Raw genomic sequence first — 26,482 nt, forward strand, 5'->3', positions numbered from 1 at the left:
GAGATCAAATGTCACTGTTATTCAAGCATCTCTGTGTTATAAAGGGCCAACCTAAGTTGCCCTAATATCATCAAATTCTTGTGAACCCTCCAGAATCAAAGAATTCAGTCTTTTTCTTTTGGTAGGGATGGGGTTATTGAACTCTATGTCCAGTGTGCCAAAAATGGAGAATAGAAAACAGGAATACAATAAAGATTTCTTGTTTGAAATTAGAATGATGAATACTTGAATACTGGGGTATCTCCATGATATTATATAAGGATGTGAAATCTAAATGTATGTACTCTTTTACAATGTTCATAGTTCTGCAGTGCAAGAAGTAAGTCTATGATAAATAGAAAACCAAAAGAGCATGTTTCTTCATCTCAGTCCAACACTAAGAAATAAAAATAAAGCTTGAACAGTACTTAATTTATAAACCTATACACCTAATTAAGCACAAATGGTAGATGTGTGTAAAACAGGTTCTCTTAGATGTGACAGTATCTGAAAATGTCTTTGTGCATATAACGAGTTATCTTCATATGGTATTCTAAACAATTATGAAACAATTTTCTAAAATAAATACTGAAAATTAAATAAATACATATACATACATGTGCATATCTCCATAAAACAGATGAATGCTTTTGATTCTTTTATCATGTTAGTATTATTTTAATTAAGTGATGGTTAATATTCCTGTTATGCATCATAATGACAAGAATTTGACACAATCTCATTTTTTTCATAGCAATATTAGGAAATGTGTTTATTGTCTACATGTGTGAGAATAACACATATTGGTCACCCAACATCTACTTATGAAAACTTTACCCCATTAGCTCAATACTCCTGTTAAGTAAAATATTCTTTACAACAAGCCTAATTTTTGCTTAGAGATATGTCTTTCATTTTGCAACAGTGAAAAATAAAATATCAGTTTTCAGAGAACAAGAAAGTGCATCTTACACTTGGAATAAAGGTACATTATATCCTCTTGGGCTGCAGATTACAGCTTTATTAGATATTGAGTCCTGCCCTGAAACCTCACCTGTCATAGCCACTTAGAACCCAAAAAGGATCTGCTGACATCCTACACATTAAAATAGTTCACCTATTCTGACTGACTTGCTCATGAGCTTAACTAGCCCAAACTGAGATGGGAAGAATGTCTATGACATATTTCCAATGCTAAACAATGTTTATTTACCCCTTTATAAGTCATTACTGTGAGAATCAGATTGTTCAAAATAGATGTGTTGGTTGTGCTTTGAAGTTTTAATTGTACAATTTTCACATAAGCAATGGAGTGTCTTTTGGGCACTACAATTTTATGATAATCTTACTTTATCCCTTGGTGAAATGTCTAACTCCATAAGAACAACCAGAGTGTGATTTTAGATAAGAATAATTAGGGTGGACTTTATGCTTCAGCCAATAATATGAAAATGCTATAACAACCATTTTCAGAAGTCATGAATGGATTCAGGGTGAATACTTTACTGCTTAAAATATGTGACTTGGAGAGCCATGTTTGAGTTGGAAGGAGGCTGGCAGAATCTGAAAAGAGCCCAAGTTGTTCCAAGTTTAAGATTTTTCACAAAAACCTTTGGTTCTCTTTTTCCTTTACACAAAATAACTTTTCACTGTCCCATCAGCAAAAAAAAAAAATCTTGCTACATGTCAATCACGGAGTACAGTTCAGAGGAATGGTAAAGTCACTCAGAGCAAGAGAGGGATGTGGTCACTGAGTTCCAGGAGGGTGAACTTGTAAAGAGGTGAACAAAGTTTTGCAGAGAAGAGGCAATGGAATTAAGAATGGTTTGTTTAGGCAGATGGAAAGGAGACCTTGTCAAGAATTTCAAGGTACAACAGTATAGAGACGAGAGAGTCAAGGCTGTTGAGCTTTGGTCATTTTAACAGAATGGGATATAATAGAAAGAAAGGAGGTTAAAAGAATGGGAGAGACTTAGAATGAACATGTTAGAGAAGGAAACCAAGAATGGATGGAAGAAAAAAGAAACAAGATCTAAGAAACAGTGAGATAACAGTAAGATCTTTAATGTTAGTATGGTGACAGCTACATGCTAAGCTCTGAAAGTGTGAGCATTTACATGGAAACGTATGTGTATGTATCTGTGAACTTTGGTGCTCTTCATCCTTTGAAACATAATTACTACTGTTTTATAAAAACAACTGAGGCTCATCCATAACTTGCACAAAGACAATGAAAGAAAAATGCTAGAGACAGGATCTGCACAGGTTTGCTGAGAACCAACAGGGACCTTCTTTTCTGGCAGGTTACAGGTGTGGGCGATTTCTTCTTGACTTCTGTTCTGAATACCTGAACCTAAGGCTTCAACATGCTAGATGGAAATTTTACTCATGACAATATTTACTGTAATAGGACTTGTTTTAATACCAAGGGACAAAACAAAAAAAAATTACAACAATATACAGATATACATCTAAAAATTGAATGATTTAGTATGGCTTAAAGGAATCTCAGAGTTTACAGGATAAAAATGTAGGCAAATGACCTTTAATACATCTGCTTTGTATAATCTGCCATGGGTATACACATACACATATGCAGTAGCTCACCTCTGCAAGTGTGCATCTAAATATTTACTTCTGGGTTCAATCGCAGCCTGACTTCCTTCACTGAACTCCACTTTGTTAAGTTGAACTAAACGCACTAGCCAAAAAACCTTAGCTCTTTAGCCAGAGAGTTCTAGTTTTCAGATGTTCCCAGCTGAAGCTCTAAACTATGATTTTGGTAGTTCTGTATTTTAGTGACCTGCTGAAGAGGTGAGAATGTACACAGCATTTAAGTTCCAAAACGGTTTCTTCTGTGATAGCCTTTTCAGGCCTGTAAGGCTCCTTCCCATTGCTCCAACACATAAAATAGCACACCTGTAGGCAATTCTAAATGATAAACAAAACACCCAACAGGCAAAACTCAGGATATAGTACCAATAATAATAATAATAATAATAATAATAATAATAATAATAATAATCAGGGATACTCTCAGCTGAACTCGCATGGAGGTGAAAAGAGAAACATTATTCTATTAGAAAATTCTCTTTGGCTCTTTTTCTTGCTTTGCCATTTTGTCATATTTCAACTTGTTGGCTTTTCTATTTATCTTATTTCATTTTGTTCTTATTTCTTAGGGGACCTGTTTGTTTTCTAATGAGGGACAAAAGGGGTATGGATCTGGATGGCAGAGGCTATGGGGAGAAACTGGGAGGAAAGGGGAGGAGAAACCTTAATATCAGACTATTTTGTATGAAACACAATCTATTATATAAAAGAAAAAAGAGAGGATGAGAGGATGAGGCCATGCTTAGAGGGGTCAGAAGCAGAAGACAGTGGAAGCCGTACCTGCTTTCCACCCCCTTACAGGTCACAGTTTATTTCACGAGGTTTTCTTGTTAGACTCTCCCACCCAACGGCAAGTTTGCTTCAGATAAACTTAAAACCATGATAATTTCACAGCAACATGTTTCAGAATCCACTGCATAACTGTAATGTCAGGTTTCTGTGTACAGTTATTAGCCTCTAAAGGTCAAGGGTCAACTTCTAATTTTGGGATATCGCCAAGTGGTAGAGCATTTGTTTTCCTAACAATCACATGCCCTTGGGTTTCACCAAAAGCAGTTGGGAGGAATGAAGGGAGGAAGGAAGAAGAGAGGAGAAAAGAGGGAGGAGAAAGGAAAGAGAGGAGGGAAAAAGAGGGAAAAGGTATAGAAAAAGAGTCAATGCACTAGGGATAAATACCGGTGCATGAACTGACTCTTTGGAGCCTATTCCCTATGGAGGAATACCTGCTCAGCCTAGATAGAGTGGGGAGGGCCTTGTCCTGCCTTAAGTGATTACAGACTTGGTTGACTCCCGGTGGTAGACTTCACCCTCTCTTAGGAGTGTATGGGGGATGAGGTGGGAAGAACGTGGAGGGAGAGGGAGTGGGAGGAGAGAAGGGAGAGAGAACATGGTGGTTGGTATATAAAATAAGACTGTTAAAAAAAAGAGCCAGTGCACAAAACATTCACAGAGTGAACTAATTAACCTTCGCTACAGATTAACTCAGAGCTCCTGCAGTAACTACCGTCAATGTGACTTAGAACATACAGGTCAACTCCCTTGTAGCAAGCATTCAACAGTTTCCTTAAAAGTTAGTCATATAACTTAGATTCCCATAAAAATCAGTCAAGCATGTTAATCACAAACAAAGAAAACCACACGTATCAGAGGCCGGTGTTTGCAGCTAAGCTGAGATTGAAGGCTGGAAAGGCGTGCATTCATTGCTAGTAGTATCCAATGCTTCAATTTCTGACTCACAGTCCAATTACAGTTTTGCCCTTTTTTGGCTATTGATACTTTTTGCATCCCCCTATATTCCTGTGTATTGTAAAGTGTCTATCTGAATGATCAATATCTCTGTGGATTAATAGATTTAAACAGTGTTTCTCTTTCTCCATATTAACTAATCCTTTGACATCCCCCTATTTTTTTTTCATATTTAATGTTGGCAAAACAGAAATGCCTTCATTTTTGCTGACCACTACTTGTTCCTTACACCAGAACTCAAGGTGGCCTGAGTTTATGGATTGAATAAATCACTGAACTGCACAGGCTCTGAGCCATGGTAGCCATCATCTACTCTTGGATATTTTGATGCATCTTCCAAACGGTTTTCTTTCTCCCTTTTCCTTTTTTTAAAAAGATTTATTTATTTATTATGTAAAATGTTCTGCCTGCATTCATGACTGCCCATCAGAAAAGGGCACCAGATCTCATTAGAGATGGTTGTGTGCAACCATGGGGGCGCTAGGAATTGAAGCCAGTACCTCTGGAAGGACGGTCAGTGCTAATAACTTCTCAGTCATTTCTCCATCCCCCCAAACTGTTTCCAAATGGATCTATATTTCTGAAACTCAAAATGCCAGTCTTAAAATCTCAAGAAGTCTACAGTTCAAATTTCAGTTTCCTTTTTTTTCTTGTCCTCTGATTCCCATTTTCCATTCAAGAATAGGTACTTAAACTAAAAAAAGTTATTTTCTAGTTTCATATGTTTTCTTATATTTTCCCGTTTCAAATTTACACGAAGTTTTACCTATTGATTTAGTTCAGTAAGGCTGGTGTGTTGAATATTTTCAAATTCCAGATGCCCTATTCCTACCTCTGTTTTCACTATGCCTGAAATACATCTGATATTGAACATACCCATTCACCTGCTTTCATTAATACTTTTGAGGATCTTCTGTCTAATGCCCAACTCTTCAGTATGTATATTACTATGACTTTCTAGGTGTTTCTGTGGATGTGCCAAGAGGAGTGTCAATATGTTTTACCTAAAGTTACACAACACATTTAAAACTGGAGAAACTGAAAATCATCTATAATTCCTTAGATTTTTCTTTACATGAACACAACAAATAAATACACCTATAAAAAAACAAGAATCATAGATTACACCCTTGTAGAAAATGAGACGTTTTAAAAATATTATTCAAATATCTAACATACACTCAAATTGTTCATACTTTCCCCGTTATGATTCACTAGATGCATTTAATGTGATCACAGAAGCAAAACATCCAAGTTCTAACACGTGTGTAAGAATGAGTATGTGTCTAGCCCTCCATAGAAATGAGATTGATCATGAAGAAAAACCATGATTACTTGTCCCTTAACACCTACTATAGAAGAGCATCCCACAGAGTGACATTGTCTTTCTCTTCAGCCGCTTTCCTCACATAGCTGTCCATTCATTTCCGTGAGACACGTCAAACATCACAGTTTGTGTCTGTACCCTGGAATGTTAAGGGAGAGGCGGGGCACTACCGGTCTAAGTAAAAAGGAAGACGGCGGCACAGCACGACAACAAGCCTACCTGTCTGCATCAGAGGCTGTGCATTTCCTAGTCTGTTTTGGGATGCTAGATCTTTCAGACTTTCTGGAGTGCCTGCGGGAATGAAATGTTCAAGAAATATAGAATAGATGATGAATAAGGCGACAGTCACATCAAACAATGAAAAAGAAAAACAAGACATGAGCAATGACAACTTAGCTTACCTAAATGGTTCTGTCAGTCAACACTTTCACAGTTTAAAAAAAATCACAAATAAATCAAATATTGAAGTCAGAAAGGATGCTGGGTGGAAGACACAGCGGCAGATGGGAGACAGGAGAAGCTGACACCACATTGGTTTAAATGAGTACATCTACAGCAATGATCTGGTGTAGACCCTTACTCGGTGACTTTGCTTCCGCCAATGAATAAAACAAAACGTGATGAAATCTATGACGATAAGTGCTTCAGCGGTAATGATTTGGTGCTGAAACACCACAGAGGGCCTAAGTGGCCATTTATTTTGTGCTCGAGAGGATTTTTTTCCCACCACCAAATTATGAAAAACATGAAAGATGTTAACAGAAGTGAAAACATTTAAACCAATCATGAGAATTGCTTTCTAATCAATAATAAAAATGCCTAGGTAAGTAGGGAGAGATATGAAAGCTCGCTACACATGCTATAACAGAACAATACCTCCAATTTTACTTTCAGAAAGCACAGGTAACACTTAACATCTGGAAACTAAGATATCGTTTTCTCCTAAGAGCAATGTTTATAGAGAAAGTGAGGGTGAGATATTCCTTAATGTAACTTACAAATACTTATTTAGCCTAAATGCCTGAACTATTATGTGAACAAAATCACTATAATGTGTGGGCGTTCATAATGTATATCTGGATAGAAAACTTATGATAGCTCTGTATTTAAGGTGTAAACACGATAAAATGTGTGTATAAATGTTAGGCACGTATATCTAAATGGCTATTACAATTGAATAAGTCAAACATGATTTCACATAGTTACTCGTAGCACTACATATTTTACATAAATAATATAAAGCATAATGGCATACAAACACATACATTTCAAAAATTGTAAGAATATGTGCTTTTGTGTTATCGCTGAATCTTCCATAATTTACGCCTAGTGCATTACCAAAGTCCTACCTTCAGAAAAGGTTGAGGGATGTATTTGTTCTTACTTAGAATTTCAGGCGTCTTAATTAAATGCCCCCTGGACACTAGAAACCCACAGGAAAGCTCCAGGTATTCTCTCTCAAACGGACACATTTCCTTGCTCATTTCTCTACCCTCTTCCACCTCTACAGCTGTATTCACATATTTTTACTTCTCTAACACAAGTGTATGTTCTTCAGCTGGAGGAACATGCAGTACATGCCTGAATCTAGGGGAGGCAGGTGTCATGTTGACTAGGCACTAATGCTTGTTTCTGAAATAAAGGACATGCCTGAGGCCACAAGACAGCTTGAAGTGAAGGGTAGGGAAGGGAGAGGTGAATAAAACAGGTTGAAGGGCATGAGATCAAAATAAATGTAATGCGTGACTTATGGAGTGTTTGTGTGTGGTCCCAGCAGTGATCAGGACAAAGAATCCTTTTCTCATCTTCAGGGAAGAGAAGGATGAGATCTGTTGTTCAAAAATATAAAGCTATAAGCATCTATTAGAAATTGCCCAATTTACTTGTCCTTCACAAAATATATTAAGTTTTTTAGCCTTAAATGAGATTATACTTTATCTCTGAATTTCTCCAATTCTTCTTCCCCTTCTCATGTCCTAAAACTTAGTGGGGTCGTGCAGCAGAATGGTTACCAAAGTGATGCCAGCTACACTGGCAATATTAAGGATATATGGTTTTTACGAAGACTTCAGCACTCATTTGGCCTTTATTGCGTCATCTAATCTGACCAATCAAAAAGGGGAGGCACAGCTCTTTTATCCTTAGACTGAGATTTCAGGATGTTAGCTCCTTTGCTTTTGACAGTTATCATTGGAAGCCAGGAGGCAAACAGACAGTCCATGGCCGCAGTATAGCGGTCCCTGCCATGACTTAACCATAACAGAGGAGCCTACAGTGTGAATTGTAGTGTCAGACAGGATTTCAACTCAGCTGTTCTGGCTAACGAAGTAAATTGGGTCAAGGAACTTGACCTCCGTGTGTCTCATTTCCTTCTGCATGCAAAGTTACAGTTAATAATACTACCACCCCCAGGCACACGGATTCTAAATACATTAATTATTACTTAGCATTTGGATTGGTAGTTTTGGAGTATTCCACAGAATCTGGATTTGTGGTTGTTTAAGCACTTCTGAGAGCAAGAAAATGTTGACTGCTATAAAGATAGAATATTAAATGGTAATAACATTTATATGGCCCCAAATACACCTACTTAATTGGCATATAATCCAGAGTCAATGTATATTCATAGCTATGGATACATTGTATATTTAATTACACCCATCACTGATATAAACAGAGGGTTAAGATGGGCACAGTAGAAATGTTATTCATATTGTATACAATCAAAATTACTGCTCAGATGGTCAGAAAACAGGTCACAGGGGCATGAAAGACTTCATGCTATACATTAACCACTGAAGGTTTTACTGTCAGGATCTTGGTCTAGATGGGTTTTGAATGTAATGTTACTCTTTCAAAATGTTTTTCCTATTTGTTAAATGTTTTGTTTGAAAACTGTTGCTACAATGACTAAATTTTTAATGATTAATTGCAGCAACAAATATTTGGCCAGAATCTGAGGGTTAACTATAGGGTTAAGGGAGAAGGGGGAAGTATGATCAATATTATTAATTATAAGTTGATAAATCAAGAGGTAGACTATATTTTGACAAAAGTGAAAAGTGATGATAATATACTTTATATATCTGAAATCTAGAGACAAGAAAATATTCACTGCTGAAATAATGTTTGCAGGAACAGATTATTATTAACCTTGATTTAAGCATTCAATAATGTATACATACAAGCAGAATATTGACTGTTACCCAAAATATATATACAATGTTTATGCCTTTATATATTAGTTAAGGTTATAGAATGTTATTTGTATATTTAGTGTAATTTGACAGTCCAAATTTACACTGAGCAAAAAGAAGTAATTCTGAAAATAAAATCTGCTTTACATCAAATACACATGTAGCAATTCAAATGTATTGTTTTCTGGGTTTCAATAAAAACAGAAAATTCCACAAATGAAGCATGATTTCTGCTTTATCAATACTTTATACATAAATAATCATCAGCTATTTTATGTTAGTAGCCTATGTTTTACCACAATGTTACCAGGGACTCAGGCTCACTCTTAGAGTTTAACAGAACTTGAGAATTCAGCTACTCCATTTACAACTAGCTAAATGTGCAAATGAAAAAAAAAGCTAGAAAATGTCATGTGACTTAGCCCGTGTACCACACGGCTTAATTAGCTAGTACAACAACCACGTTTTCATGATTTCAGCTTTACAAAAAGACCTAGTAGTCTTCATTACTATTACGTTGTTCATGTTTCATGGATCAAAATTAAAAATAGTTAAAATTTGAATTTTTCCTATATTTCAGGCTTCATATTTAATTTGGCCTTATGATTGCTCAGAAATATAAAATCTTGTAACCATATGGCAGAGATCAAGTTATTTAAAAGCCGTAAAGACACATCCAAATATAAAGTACATGCTTATTTTCTTATTGAATTGAAGCAAAAGCTTTAATTAGAAGACTGGATCTATCTCTAATCAAACTTGCAATTTTGAAATTCCATTGAAATATTATTTTTATTTATAACACTTTTAGTGTTCTCATTTTTACTGTATAAATGAAACAGGAAATAATTAACATTTATTTGGGGAATACTTTATTTTTCTTTTTAAATTATAATTGATTCAATTTCATGACGTTATGAGTAAGAAAATATTTTCTGAAGCCATCACCAAATTATTATATGTGTGCATAATAAAAATAATAAAATGTTACATAGTATACAAACGACTTGCCAGACATGTTACAATATTTAATAATATTTGTTAGAAATTTGACATGCTATAGCATGTTTTGGTTGGGATAACATGTAACATAAATCTACCAGTGGCTGTTTTCATTATATAGAATAGTGGTGTAAGAATGAATCTCGGTGTGTTTAAGATGCTTATGTTGTATATAGCTTTTGATGACATATGCTGTTTGAAAGTGGAATGCCTACCTTTACTATCTTACTTTTTCATCAGTTTGGGAAGAAAAAAATAAATTAAAGCAAGATTAGAGATAAACATCTACATGCACGAGACTAAGATATGTTCGCATTCTTGTATGGCCCTGATTTCATGTGGGGAGTATAGCCACTGCATACACTAAGGTTTCAGTGTCTGGCACATCTTAATACCTTGTTGATACACACAGCAAAGTAGCGAGTAAACGACAGCACACTTCATTGGTGAGGAGTTGTATACTAGCTGCCTGTGCACAGCAGCTGATGTGTGTTGTGCGAATCAAAAGGTAAGATTTTTGCTGACTCCATCAAAATAGTCAATAGAGAAAGTTCATTTTAAGTCAAAATGAATCACTTGATATGATCAGTCAGGTCATTTTGCAAAGAAGTAAAAATTGTTGGGGAGGACGAGAAAGAAAATATGGTTATTGGTAAAACAGGTGAGAGCTTCTGCAGCTGAAAAACTCAACTGACACCATTTGACTAAATTTCAAGAAAATAGTGATTTTTGTCAAATATTTTCAGTTCTTTCAAAGAGTCAGTATAAATTCCGGTACATTCAAAGTACCAGATATACCAATGTGAAAACATTCCAATACAAATCTTGGAACTACTAACTTAATAAAACCTCTAGGAAATCTTCACAATTTTAAAGCCAGAAATGTTCCCTAAGGGTCAAAACTAGTTTTTTTTTTAATTTTCATTTTAAATATCTTACAAGATCCAGAATTATTTTTAGACCATGTTCAATCCAAGTGTATGGTATCACCTGAAAAGGCATGAAGCATGCCTCTTGTTGACACTACATTATGTAGACATGGTTCATTTAAAAGTTACTTGCACATATGTCCACACATATCTATGCCCATATTTGTGCTGTGGGGAGAAAAGGGGACTAAGAAGTGTTCTGTCACCTAGATGAAACATCTAGTCCCAATTGTATACGTCATTATTGAATTAAGAGTACTTATTGGCTACCAATGTTAAAGGTGAACTAATGCCTATGTCCAATAATTCCTTTTACTTAAATTGAATGTTATACTCAGTTAATTTAGACATTTTTAGGATAACTCTAAATGATTAAGTAACACTCATGTGAGGTGGTTTGTGCTTATTAAGCTTGGTCAAGAGGTTGTCACAAATGCTTACCAATCTGTCATTAGTTAAGAGTATTTACCCTCTCATTTTCATGGATGCATGTTATTTTTGTAGCTGAATTAAGATTACTCTAAAATATTTTCATTTTCCATAGCAATGAATAATAATTGAATTATTTTAAATCCATTTATTATAGTTAAATATAGGGACTATTTGTGATTATATCATTACAGAGAAGCAAAAGCCAAGATCAAATTTTGTAAAGTTCACTCCCAAACATCTATCTTGCACCTACATATACAGAAATTAGGTAATCTTATAACGGATTCATATGTTGTTAATTGGAAGTCATGAGATCTTGTGTATGCTAAGATCTGAGCTGTTACTTTATGTATTTTGCTTAATAAATGTCACTTAAGTACACTTAAACTCATTATAATCTGAGTAAGGATCAGTCATTGCTTTAGACTAAATCACTGTTTTGATTTTGCATATATTCAAAGACTTTTGTTCTAAGTTGAAATTGTCAACTACTTCATGGCCATCGCCTTCGCTGTCATAATAACTGACCTGACTTCATCCATCAGAGTACAGTGCGGGTACTGAAGTTACTGAATTTACTTTTAAAATTACGTTCTTTTATTATTTTAAATGACCTTGCTTTACATGTAGACTGGAAGTTTTATTAATTCTAGATCCATAAATTCAATTCTAGAAATTTAACAGTAACACAGGGATTAGTTTTAAGTTCTAAATATGTAAAGTCAAACTATAGTAAGATCTCCAGAGTAAATTGGGAGCATGGGGACCTTCAGGGAGGGTTGAAAGGGAGGGGAGAGGCAGGGAAGGGAGCAGAGAAAATGTAGAGCTCAATAAAAATCAATGAAACAAAGTGGTAGATGGTTTAGATTTAACGTGTGAAAATAAAATGGAACTTTTATAATGCCAGTTTATGCTATTTCTCATCATTATTCAATGATACACATTTATCTTGCATAATTTAGATATTATATACACCAAATTGTGGAGACATATACAGAATACAAATTGTGCACGTATACAGAAATAAACATTACCACTATGATAAGGCTACAATTGCTGTGACATACATACATAATTAATGCAAAAAGGTGTGTTTGTAAAACTATCTCTGCTATTTGGCTGCATTTTAGAATGCTTCTGTCTAACTAATATTATGCCTGTGTCTGCTGAATTTCAACTGAAATGTCTCACACATCCCAGCACTTCTGTGACCATTCGTAGGAAAACTCTGTTATTGAAATAATATGCATGCATATTTTTAAACATCACAAAACACGAGAATGTCAAACTGAGGACAGGGATGATGGGCAGAACCTACTGTGACACTTTCACAGATCAGCATGGAGTGGATTCGATGCGGAGAGGCTTTGTTTTGAAAATGTTTTCTAGCTGACTGACCCTAGCTCTTGAGAATACTTTAAATACAATACAAAAAGTACAAGAACCAGATGTCCTTCTTTACACCATGCTTGAAATACACCCCAAATCTTACAATTTCTTCTCAGCAAGTATACATGGTAATAAAGCAAACTAGCTGAGATTAAATTAAAGGCAGTATAACCATGAGTATGTTCTGTGGCACATTTTAATATATTCTGATGCGCACAAAATTTCTTACATATCTTTTTATAGACCTAAATGATCCATAAATGTTTCTAAAAATTAAAAATCCTAAAATGAAGACATATCAAAACAGATCTCTCTTCACTGGACCCTGATGGTATTTCAAATACCATATTCTATGCCTTCCTTGTTCCCCTAAATATTGTGAGGCCCTCTCTCAGACTTGTGTGCAGTCACTGGAGGAATCGCATATCTGACTCTGGCTCTTGAATAAAATAATGTTATTGCCAACATCCCACCCCTTTTCCTTCCTTCTGTAGCTTCTGAGTCGCTAGTGCCACTTGTTTGTGAGGATGTGACTAGTACCTGTCATTCTCCGGAGATGCATGCTGGATTTGAATCCTGGGGCTAGGAGGTCGCCTCCTATCTAGGGAGGGGGACCATCTACCCCTGCTTGCCCAGTAAACAAGACAGGAAAAAAACAGGACATTTAGTAACTCTTAAAATAAAATAATATACGGAACAACAGGACTGGAATAATGCCATCAGAAGTCAAAATGTTCATTCTTTGTTCTATAATTTAATATTAGATAAACTTAGATAAGTTATAATAATAATATGAAAATGTGAAATCTGAAGCCTTACAAGTGAGTTGACAAAATATGTTGGAAACTTTGGAACATATCTATTAAGTGTTTCATTTTCAGAAATGTGTCTGCCTGCCTGCCTGCCTGCCTGCCTGCCTGCCTGCCTGCCTGCCTGCCTGCCTGCCTGCCTGCCTGCCTGCCTGCCTGCCTGCCTGCCTGCCTGCCTGCCTATCTATCTATCTATCTATCTATCTATCTATCTATCTATCTATCTATCTATCTATCTATCTATCTAAATATAAGCGTGAATCTATCTATCTATCTATCTATCTATCTATCTATCTATCTATCTATCTATCTACCTATCTAAATATAAGCGTGAATCTATCTATCTATCTATCTATCTATCTATCTATCTATCATCTATCTATCTATCTATCTATCTATCTATCTATCTATCAATTATCTATCTATCATCTATCTATCAATTATCTATTTATCATCTATCTATCTATCTATCAGTCATCTATCTATCATCTATATATCTATCTAAATATAAGCATGAATGTGGTGAAATTTGAAAAGATGAATATTTAAGGACTTCACTCTTGTCTAAGTTGAATGAGTCACGCACGGTAACTGACATCAGCCCTTGAAATTACTAGTGACAATATGAAGTATGCAAATTTAATTCAAAGGAACAAGTAAGATAAACTATAAATCCTACTTAGTGTAGAAACTATGACAAAAAATAATTCATAAGAGATCTACTGATAGTGTCTTCAACAAGTTTCTTGTAGAAAACTACGGGATCAATTACCAACAAATTAAAGTGAAAAGTAAAGATAAAAAGAAATGAAACGTTAAAAGTTCTGCCAATCTGTATTTACAAGTGTGTCTTACAGTTCATTGAATACTTCTCTTTTATTTCAGCATTTAGAATAGCATTTTCGTGGGCAATTACTTGAACAAAAGCTTCTTTACTATTAAATCATTTCAAGATTCAGATTGTGTATATCCACAATCATTTAAAAAAATCTAGTTGAATGGTTAAAGGAAATAAAGCAACTGAACAGGTCAGGCTTAGACATTTCATATACTAACTCTGATACCAATATTACAGCAGAAGGTGTATCTGGATATTGACTTTCTCATATGCATTAAGGACTAACTTGAAAAATTTTATAACTATGGAGAGGAAATTAAGGTAGCAGATGAATTAGAAAATAAATCTTCATCCCTGCTGCCTAACTTACATTTTTTGATTTATTTGACAATCTGAATACAAGAAGTAAATCTATCAATGTGTGACTGAGACATCTGAGGTCCGCAGACACTGGTGACTGTGAGCCTCCCAGACAGCTCTCTTTCATTAGACTTGGATAAACTCAGCATTATTCAATTGTTCTTTGCAGACATAAAATAACAGGTTATAAACTGAAGAAAAATCGATGTGCCATTTACTCTACTGTTTGGAGAATGATTATTATATTTATAATACTTTTAGCCAATTTTAATTACTTAATCATTTGGTAGTTTATAAAAATGGTCAATTTGTTCTGATTTATTTGGTAAACTTGTTTCACAATTCACAATTTTTGTCAATTCCAGAAAAAACTCCAGGCTGTTTATTTTGGGTGGGGAGAGGGATCTGGTCTCTGCTTGACAAATCCTTTGATATTTTAATTCGCACTGAAATCACTGGAAACTGGGATTGGGTTGATATAAAATGTTACGTGAGTTGCATAAACTCTCATTGCTTTGTATGCTCAGGAAATTGTCTATCTGCATTCAACGTAAGTAACTTTCAAAGCAAGTGGAACTTCAGGTCATCCCTTGTTACTTGGAATTTCCAAGTAATGGAAATTTACCCTTTCAGAGTTATAAGGATTACATTTATAGATACCAAGTATGCCAGGCAGAGTGCTGGCATGTAGTTATTTATTTATTTTTGCTTCCTTGTTTTAAAGGAAATGTTTGAAATTTAGTACAGTTCTATAAGAAAGAAGTCACAGTATATGTTACTGAAGTATTCATTTTTAAACACTAAAGCTTAACTCCTTGTTCATGACTCAAATAGAAGCCTCTTGAAAATTTTAGTTCTGGTGTTGTTCAGTAACCATAGTGTGGGGTGGCATCACTTTCTCTAGGTAGGAAGAAAGTTGGATTGTCATGCCCAACTTACGGTCCCTATAAAAAACTTTAGAATACATATAAAAGTGATAACGAATTAAATCACATATATTTACTGACTGATAAACTCTAACGCTACTGAAGATTTTGAAAGTGAAGATTCCTGGTTTCTAATGCTGGAACGTGGTCTTCAGAAGATGTACTATAGAACTAATCAGTAGCATCAGATCCTGGACCTTGTAACCAAACGCATTCATGTTCTCTGTGCAATTCTTCTTCTTCAGTTATTTTATATTTATGCAGTTTCTGCAACTGTAAAATGAGCCTATAACTATTACTTTACTGGAGTATACACCTCAAGGAGTATAAAAATACATCTCAAGTAGTTCTTGGTCTACAGACCCTGGCACTCAGTGAGGCAGCAAAAAATGTCAGCATATATTCTAGCCCAATGCCACCTAGAATTAGAGTTCAAAGGCAGGAGGGGTCCAGGTGATGCAGTACCTTACTGTGCACCATGTGTGTAGGCACGGTCTCAGCAGGACCAGCCTGTGTGTTCTTAAATATGTTCTTTTCAACTTAGTAACTTTGTTTCATAGATCAACTAACGTCAGCTATTTTAAGAAACATGAACACTATCTATACCTAGAGTATTTCTACATATCCGAATTTGTATTCAAGCATCTGGGGACGATTGGAAACATAAAAATAAGTTAACAGCTTCTTTTGATGCCGTAATTTTAACTTGACAGGATTGTGAGTGAACTTGCTTCTGAAGGCGGGATTCCAGTCCCTATGTTTGTTTACACATAAAAGTAAAGGGAAAAATGAAGAAAAATAACAACCATGACACATGCCGTGAAAAGCTGTGATGGAGAAAGCTGTACATTTAGAACGAGCAATTGTGAATGCAACTTTCAAGAGGCAACTTCAAACGAGACAGCATAACACGCGTCCTTAGTTCTCAGAGTCCTTCTGAATATGCCGATAGGTGTAATCATCACAAACTTTGTATTTCCCCTGCTACCGTTGCTGAATACAGAAAGAGCGGGATCAATTCAGATCCACATTTTAACCCCCAAATAAATATCATTTCTCAGTGTCACATATTTAAAAGTTTTAAATAGACTAGCCCATTTTTGTCTTTTGTAATTTTTCAGGAAAACAATTAAGATCTATTTCTGCATGCCTCTCCTATTCTCATATTTTAAGAAACAAATCTCAACTTCTAGTTTCATGTCACAAGCTAATAAGGATGGAAATTTTAGATTTCAAATATCAAACTGAAGTAAATATGCCTCTTCTTGGTTTCATTTTTGGATAGCCTATTTAAATTAGCTTCATGTTTTGGAAATTACAGTATATTTTACAAGGTACTCTAAACTCACCAAAGTAAGAGCATCTAGTGTTGAACAAATATTTTATATAAATGTTGTAGATTCAAAAAGCCAGGATTCCTATTTTCTAATAGTCTACAACAGCTTTCAGTAGATATAACATGGAATTAATAAGCAGTATGAGATCTTGGGCTTTGTGGTCAAGTACACTCTTTAGGTATGGCTCCTTCTCCAGTTATATCTTTATAGACCTAGGAGTCAGTAAGTACAAAAGGTTCTAGGCTTAATTATTAGATTACAAACAATGAGTACCTTACATAAGTAGGGACAGATGCATATATAAGAGGACTTCATAATGAGATATGAAGAAATTGGACTTAATAGATTTCTACAAGAATTAAGTTATTGTTAAGGTATTTTTCTCTAGCAGTAGTATAAGGTAACTTGTGTGTAGCTTACTGTATAATTAGCACACATACTTGTATACATACAATTTTCCATGAATGCATATTTTTAAGGAGAGCATTACAAAATATCTTAATTATCTATAAAAAGGATACAGAGATGTATATTATTCATACCATAAATAACACACATGAAAACCATTTCTGAGATATTAAAATAAAAACCAAAGCCAAGTGAATTAATTGATTATATATACTGACTTTTCTAATCTTGATTTAAACTAAATTTCATTTTAAATTAATACATATATTTTCAATACTAAATACGTTTTCTGATGATTTATAAGAGTCATGTCAATTTATAGTGCTTGATGTTTTGGTAGGAATTTCCTTTCCCTTGGATCTCATTCAAGTAACTCCTAACTTCCAAGTTATAGGATCAGCTACCAGTGACTTGGTCATTTATGAATTCTTCTTTTCTAACCAGGCTGGCTGCTAACAGTAAACACGCCAGCAAACAGACCTTCTTAGCTGCCATTAGTTATGGAACCTCATCTTATAATGGGATCATCCCATGCTTTTGCAAGTTGGTGAATTTCTGACTTTTCTACCAGCTAACAACCCTATGGCTGCAGACTGCAAACTTCCTCATTGTATTTATGGTAATAGTTTAGATCACACCCATTCCTACCTCCTTGGATCTAATTCTCACCTGGACCCACATTTAGGGATGAAATAATAGAGAGTGTTAAGACCTCAAATTACACACAAATTGAAGAGAATAATGCTATTAGCAGATATAAAAAATACAAATATCATGTTCTCTCTGACCCAAGCTTTATAACATCACAGAAGCAGTGTTTCTAGATAAAGACAGCAATGGATTAATTAAAATATGAATACAGATTTAGATTTTGTTGTGTGTTTTTTATTGTTGGGTTTCTTTTTCTCTTTCTTCCTTTTTTTATCCCTCCCTTCATTTCTTTTAGGTTGGGTCTTTACTATGTAGGTATGGCTGGCCTGGCACTCACTTTGTAGAAAAGATGGACCTAAAATTCACAAAGATTTACCTGCCTCCACCTCCCAAGTAAGTGCTGTGATTATTGCATACATCACCATATCTGGGCAGATTTAGTTTTCCAAGAAAAATACATGTGGACCTAGAAAATGGTAAACAGCTATGACCAGAAACAAAAATTAATTAGTGTGTGTTGGGCGGGGGGAGAAGTAATTGAAGAAGTCTTAGAAAAAATATATAATTCTTTTTTAATTTAAAAGTTTTTTTTTTTTAATTTACATACCAACCATAGTGGTCTTAGAAAAACTTATAAAGAATAAAATATTGTTAAACTGACAACAAAAGCAAAAGTTTATTTCAACCTGAATGGGAGAGTTGCAAGATAAAACATTACAATACACATTACGATTAAACCAGACTAGGGAGCTAATGGGGTTGCAAGGACTGCGAGCTAAAACTGGAGAAGCATTCAATTAAGGGAAAGAGTGTACACTGGTGAAATCAGTAGCATCCCCTGGCTCTCTGAATCAAGGGCTGGAGAAATATTTACAAATTAAGAGGTTAGTTATAAGCCTTGTTTACTGTCCTGTTTGTTTGTTTGTGATCTTTAACTATCTGTGATGCCTAGGTTGGCTTCAAATTCATCTTCCACCAGATCCATCCAATCAAGTTATGGAATGACAAGCCTATACCACTTCATCTAGCTAGCTGTGTATCATATGCATCAAATGGGAAGAACACATAAAACTCAAAGATAAATTATGAATGTTAGCTAAACATTTTAATATACTGAGCAGTCCAGACATCATTTAAAAGTTTGGGTTCATTTCTTAGGAAAGAAAACGTGCCTTGTCAAGCCAGAGGGCAGCATGTCTTTAAAAGCAGCTGGGTGGAATCTTTGAAATAAATATAATTCAAGGGAAGGTATGAGTAGAAAAAGGGGCAGAGACATGATGGGAATTTTCCATTAATAAATAAAGAAGGCAAAGAAGCTTGAAGAAGGGTCTGTGTCTACCAGCCACTATGAGGAGCTGTTTAGGGAGCACAGGTTCAACTGACTGGATAACACAAGGAGGATGACTTTTAAAAGTCAGGGCGACAGCATAGTCCATGCAGGGCCTCTGACACAGCGATTACCAGGGCGAGGCTTTAAAAATGCAGGTAGCAAGTAGAAAACACTTGCATGAGCTTGAAGTAAGGTAGAGATTATGAAGTCAGGTCATAGGTAATCCTCATCCTTCAGAAAAAGTAAGCACCCTTCTGCCTCTCCCAGCACCAGTGTCTATGAGTATATAAGACCCTTGTTCATTTTTAAATCGGGTAAAGAAAAAGTTAAGAGCCATCAGGCTAACTTCCTCCTAGTCAGGGAATAAAGAAAACTGGCTATTATCTGACAGACAATGTGCAGGGAGAAGCTTCTAGCCAGGCAGGACTCACTTCTCAAACAGCACTCCTATATGCAAGACTCTTGGGACTCAAAATGCTCCAGAGCAAAGAGAGAGAGAGAGAGAGAGAGAGAGAGAGAGAGAGAGAGAGAGAGAGAGAGAGAGAGAGAGAGAGAGAGAGAGAGAGATTGATTTTCCTTCAAAAGCCTAGTGAATTCTGCTGTTAGATATTGGGTCTGTTTGACAGTTGCACCCTCATGTTAATTAATATCAATCATAATTTGTTTTCAAATTAGACAGGATGCTTAAGGAAATTGTAGCTATTATAACAAACTGCAAAATGAATCAGAATATTAAACGTTAAAACTGTATATGAAAAGACTGGAAAAAATAGTACTATCTTGAGAAAATGAACTTAAAGTTTAAGAATGTGTTTGGCATTTGATTGTATCTGTATGTGATGTGCATATATATATATATATGTATATATATATACACACATATATATATGTATGCATATGGGTGCATGTTGGAAATTAATATAGTAAACCTTTTAATCAACAAAGGGAAGGAAGAATCCAAAGGCTTCTAAGGTTCCCTTGTTCTATATTCCAAACAACCTTAGAGACATCCTGTAAAGTGAACAATTACCACTTTCACACGGCTGCGCCTTCTTCAGAATGGCCCATGGATGTATGTACAAGGGTCCTGTCTTTAAAACAATATTCACCTACAGCCTTTAACATGTATGCTTTCCTTGACAAACAACAACAACAAATCCTTACTTATTTTCATATCAGTCAAGTGACCGCATTAAATTGAGAAGCAGTGTTGAGACTACCCTCTCCAGATGGTTTAATGGAAACTTACTTGTTATTTAGCATACAGGAGTATAGGTTTTTAATCTACTTTTTTTGTCTTATACTAAAGAGGCGTACTGCACTCGGATTTCACAACAACCTGTGTATTAATGATTAGCCTTCTTATATATTGACTGACCTACTTTAATGGTATTATTTGAGAGATTTAAATTAATGGAAACACAGATTTGTGAACTCTGTGGCTTCAGTATCTCAAGGGCACATATGTGAGACCTACGCTGTTCAATAATGTAGCCAGAAGAATCTGACAAGTCCAAATTATGGTGTGCTATAAATGAAATATTCATGACTTACCATACAAAGAAGAATATACACGACATGCCATAATGCTATCTAATGCTAGGCTAGGCTTTATTTTGACTTTTTAGTATGGCTACAGAGATTTTAAAATTGCTCACGCATGGCTTCAACTGTCTTTTTATCAGGAAGCATTCATCTATTTATTAAAAATACAGGGGACTGTTACAGTCTCTAAATTTCACTAACCTGTTAATTCTACACCTGTTTTAATATTTATCATAAATAAATAACACATGATAATATGAAATATATTAGAATTAACTGATGGTATCATTGCAATTACTTTGGGGGTAGGATAATATAAAACAAAATAGAAAGTAAGACTATTTAACCACGGTTTTTGAACGGTCTACGGCTATTTCCACTAAATGGGGGTAAAACTGATGCAAGGGATGCAATATAAATCAATTTCATGTATTGGCTGTTTTGGTGTGTTAACCAGACATAAGTTGGAATCATCCGAGGAAGGAGCCTCAGCTGAGGAAATGACTTCTTGAGATCCAGCTGTAAGATGTTTCTCATTTAGTGATCAAGGTGGGGGAAGGCCTAGTCCATGGTGGGCTCATTCCTGGGCTGGTGGTCCAGCATTCCATAAGAAAGCTTGCTGAGCAGCCCAGGAGCAGCAATCCAGTAAACAGCTCCCCTCCATGGCCTCTGCATCAGGTCCTGCCTCCAGAATCCTACCCTGTCTGAGTCCCTATCCTGACTTCCTTCTATGATGAAAAATGCTGTGGAAGTGTAAGCAAAATAAGCCCTTTTCTCTCCAACTTGCTTTTTGGTTATGGTGTTTTGTGACAGCCATAGAAACCATAATTATGTGATTTCATTTTTCCTATTTTAAATTTTATGCCTATTTATAATGCAAAAAGGTTTGTAATATAATCTTCTGAAGATCTACTGTTTATTCACAAGAAATAAGCACCTCATAGACTACAAAGATTAGTAATAAGAAAGTTTAAACAATGCCTGACCAGGGCTACGTTAGTCCAACCAAATGCTTTTCTTCAGAGTTTGCAGAAGTCATTTATAAATTTCCTGTGATTGACATCTAACTTAACAAGGACAGTGACTATAACCAAGACCGTCAGTTATAACTAAGTTTGCAGGATTATAAAGTTTCATGATAAGGAAACAATTGTTTCAATCACTTATAGTTAGAAGACACTCTGATACACTATTACTGACTGCATCTAGATCAAAATTAGTACTTGTTCATCAATCATCCAAAAGCTTTAACAAAAAATGATCTATGTGTATACATGTTATATGTATTTACTTTTGAAAGATCTCAGGAAATCTGAATTTTTTTTACAAAATAAAATTTAATATAATTTATCTAAAAAGTAGGTTATTTTAAAAGGGCTAAAGATAAGGGTTTTTTATGCTTTTCAAGACAGGGTTTCTCTGTAGCTTTTAAGCCTGTCCTGGCACTAGCTCTTGTAGACCAGGCTGGCCTCGAAATCACAGAGATCCTCCTGCCTCTACCTCCCGAGTGCTGGGATTAAAGGATAAGGTTTGTATTGAAAGAATTTTTATTTTGACTTTATGAAAAATTATTACGAGATCTATAAATATTATTGACTGCCACTCCTAATGGGGAAACAATATTCAACCCCTCTGATAACTCACTATCCTATGGCTTTATCAGCATACTGAAGGCTCCTTGAGTCACAGAAACACGAAACTGAACAGAAACAAAAAGAGAAGCAGCAGCCAGAAGCATTTACAAGTTACATCAAACCATTTGCAACCACATTCATAGAAATATGCATATGTGTGCTCCGCACAGGTCCACATACACATATCCCTACACCGATGCGTACTGAGGGAGGAAAATGTAGAGAGCAAGGAAGTTGGCATGAGTGGATAAGTCTGTGAGACTCACATGAGACAAAACAGAGTGGTTAAAAAAAAGTCACTGTACAAATGATAAGAAATTCAGAAAGTCTTTATTTTATACCTTTCTCGGTCTGGTGAATGCAAACTAGTGTCTGGTCTCAAGCAGTTGGTACTAGCACTCTTAGCCCTGCCAAGGGAGGGCTGCAGCTCGCTAGTGCCAGTGCATAACATCCAGGGGGGGAGAAGAGAAAGACAAAGGAAAGAAAGGAAGACCACGTTAGAGAGGAAAGCATAAAATAATGTTCTCATTACACAGAATGTCGAATCACTGCGATTCAGTTCATAAGGGTGTGAGAGAGCCACAGGATGACAGTGTAAACTTTTGTTTAGAAAGTAAACAAATATTATGCTTCAAGTTGCGTTGCATAATTTAAAAAAAAAGAAAAGAATCTCAGACTGAAATATGACACTAAATCACACCTACTTATGAAAAAAAAATTGGATACAGGAAGCATTTAAAACAAAATGCCTAAAACTTTATTACCAAGGACAGATGCCACACCAAAACAAAATGAAGGACATGATAGGAGAAATAACTGTACAGCTGTACTAGTTTGGTTCACACTAGACAAGGGGAGTCAGAGTCTTTACTCCCTGATGCTCTGACCTAACAGACAGCTCCTCAGTAAATGTCAGCACTCTCGAATTACAGCAATCAGGCTGAAGGGGAATGTCCTGTCTAGTCACTCATCTGGTCCACGTGTGTGCAGGCAGGTCGGTGCTTTACAAATCAAAGTCACCCAAACAAAAGAAAACGCAATTAATCACCACAATGGTAACCAACAAGGAAATGATAAGTAAGCAAAGTTCTGACTTCTGAACTGTGTTTCACTTAGATAGTTGTTTTAGAATATATGTTTATAATTTATAAACATATAAAGACAGCTTCCTGGACAATGAACTCAAAGCCTAAGGTGGATGACACGCGATGGCGTCCCTTTTCCCGTTTTCGTTGGCTGGGGCTGGGGGTTAGCTCAAGCAGAGCACGCTTGCAGCAGCTGTTACCTGCTGATGCAACGACAGGGGTTCTGTAACAAAGGCATCTTGGGTGGTAAAGATTTAGAGTACCTAGCAAGATGTCTGGAACATGGCAACACAAACACGCAGGAAAACAAACAAAACAATACGAAATAAATTTAACTACAGCATTGAGGAAGTGGGAGGCCTGACAAAAGCTAGGTCAAAGGGGTTCTGCTGGTTTTCATAGAGAAGCCACAATAGTTATTTCTAGGAAGGATCAGAATTAATAAAATATGAAGTGACGTGTTATTTCAGGTTACTTTAAGTTATAATTTAATCATCTTATTTGGGGAAATATCTGATAGGTTCCATGAACTACAAACCAGTGCTAAAACAATTCTAATCCCTGGTCAAATATACACTGCCTATGTGAAACAGAACAGCTCGGTGTTGAAACTACAAGCACACAAATAGATGTCATTTCGGAGCTGAAATAGACTAAAGGAAACCGCAATTGAAAAGCAAAGATTTAACCAGGAAACACTGATGCAGGGAAGTAATTGGTAGTAAGCGGCAGAAACAAGGCCCAAATTTGTCCAAGTTTCTACAAAACCTGTCAGGCAGCTGCACTGTCCTATAAGGGTCAAGGTAATTCCAGTTAATTAATAGTTTTCTTATTGATAATATAATAATGTTAACTACAAAATTGCACCATCCATTTTGGTTAATACTAAAGCATGACAAATGGAGGGAAGATGTATTTACCAAATTCCCTAAGTTTTAACAGTCTCCTTGTATAACCATGTTGCACTAATGGGCATATCAGAGGAAAGTTTTTGAAGCCTCAATTTAATGATGTCTTAAGAGTATTTTTTGCAGCCGTACTAGGGAAAACAATACCGAAGTGTTCAACTCCTTAAAAGTATTCTTGCCATCTCCTGCCCGTGGGAAAGACTCTTTAATGACAATTTTCTGTAAAACTTTTCAAAAGAGTTGCTTATTTTTTTCAGGAACTTTGTAATAGGGATCTACATGAAGTGAGAATCAAAAAGGAAAATGACATAAAATTTGCTGTATAAACATCTTGGCTTTGCAACATACTGATTGAAATTTAGAAAATGCAGGTCAAGACTTTAAGCTGATTTCTACATAAACCAAATGGAAGAAATATCATCATTGAGGCAGCGTGCTGTATAAAATAAATGGATAACATTTATGAAGTATCTAGGACATGCTAAGGCATGTACAGCATTTCCGGCACACTATGCCACCTGAGAACTTTTATGTTAACAACGTAATTTATGATAGTTTGTTAAAAATTGATTAACATGAGATAGGTTTTTTAATACTTAAGTTTTTAAAATATGCACAACAGTGATTTTAATTCGCAGTTTTCAGTCTCGTCTTAGCTCACAAACTATTGCTAGTACAATACTTCAGAGAATTGTTAGATTCTGTGAAATAAAATTACAGTAAATTTAGTATGTTTTATTTTGAAAGTGTTATTTAACAATTTGGCCATAAAAAGATATTCTTAATAAATTTCTAAAATTTATATGAAATAAAACTATATGGTATATCCATACAAAATGAGATTATGTTTGTATATATCTTTATACAAATATATAAAATAATTTTAAAATGCATGGGTACAAAAACAGGATATAATTTAATACACATGCATGTACACATATTTGAACTCAGGTTTTCTCTGCCTTTAGAAATTTAGTAATAAGTATTAAGGGGTAGAAGGAAGGGAAATTTTTGAAAACTCTAGAATAAAAAAGTAAGCATAACAATACAGCTGCAATAAATAAAGCAGTAAGTAGTTTTACTGGAACCAACACTACCATTATCAAAATAAGAGGCCAAGTGGTCAGCTGTAACTGCTTCTTCTCTACATCTGTGGAGGTATCAGTCAATGGGCTTGATCAGTCTCAGATTGACATTTATTAATTTGAAGATGACTGACTACCTATATCAAGACCTATAAAATCATTAGTTGATCCTATCCTTTAAGCAATAAAGATACACGGAATTTGGAATAATTTGCGAAACATTTATATTAAAAATGAGATTATATTAAATGATGCAACTGGAGGCATGACATATTTTTAAAGGCCCTGATACTTCACCTTGATATGTACAAGATAAAGAAATGAAGAGACACCATTTTATTTAGACTACTGGTGTGCATCCAGGCACAAATCAGATCCATAAATAGAAAAGTATGGATGGATCTTTTCTCCTTTCTTAGGAAAGGAAATAGACAGAAATAGAAGAAAATTTACAGAACTTGTAAATAATTCATTGCTATTTAGAAATACTTGCTGGGATGAGCAGCTAACAAGCCTGAAGTGTTTAGCCTAATAAATGATTTAAGGTAATTTTAAAACCTTTATGATTTCCCATTTTAACATCAGCTGATACACAGAATTAACATTTCCTCATTTATCATGTGGCCCTACAAAATAAACTCAATAATGACTAGCAGCTGGATAATTTTAGATGAGTACTTTTTAAATAACTCTTGATAGCCCAGTCATAATCACATATTCAAGCAGAACCACATGTCCCGCAGGAACACAATGAATCCTTAAACTCTCTCTGCACTGCAGGTGAGGTCTTTGTGCTTCTTTCCTTTTTCACACTTGGGAGAATCTATTCTCTTTTCACGAATCTGCTTCTCAACATTCAGTTGACTTCAAACTGACAGCAATGATTAGCTAGCTCGAATCTACTAGTGATCCTTAAAGAGTTATTTTTTTTTATCAGATTTGAAATTCAAGA

The 26,482-nt window shown here is 35.3% G+C and overlaps 1 protein-coding gene across 40 annotated transcripts in view; it reads right to left on the reverse strand.

Moving 5' to 3' along the window:
- Rims1 (regulating synaptic membrane exocytosis 1) overlaps positions 1 to 26,482 on the reverse strand; it is a 473,179-nt gene that overhangs the window by 102,656 nt on the left and 344,041 nt on the right. For 9 of the 40 annotated variants that reach the window (XM_038344175.1, XM_038344174.1, XM_038344192.1 and 6 more), the window contains 2 exons: positions 22,794 to 22,883; positions 5,885 to 5,956 (listed from right to left, as the gene is read on the reverse strand). The exons of 5 other annotated variants lie outside the window; for them this stretch is intronic. In XM_038344175.1, the coding sequence (XP_038200103.1) occupies positions 5,885 to 5,956; positions 22,794 to 22,883 (162 nt within the window). Of the gene's footprint in view, positions 1 to 5,884; positions 5,957 to 13,154; positions 13,239 to 22,793; positions 22,884 to 23,737; positions 23,813 to 26,482 lie in introns of all 40 variants that reach the window. 26 more of the 40 variants (XM_038344176.1, XM_038344208.1, XM_038344195.1 and 23 more) reach the window with 6 other exon arrangements.

Source organism: Arvicola amphibius, chromosome 9, assembly GCF_903992535.2.
Source record: "Arvicola amphibius chromosome 9, mArvAmp1.2, whole genome shotgun sequence".
In the NCBI taxonomy this organism is placed as follows: domain Eukaryota; kingdom Metazoa; phylum Chordata; class Mammalia; order Rodentia; family Cricetidae; genus Arvicola; species Arvicola amphibius.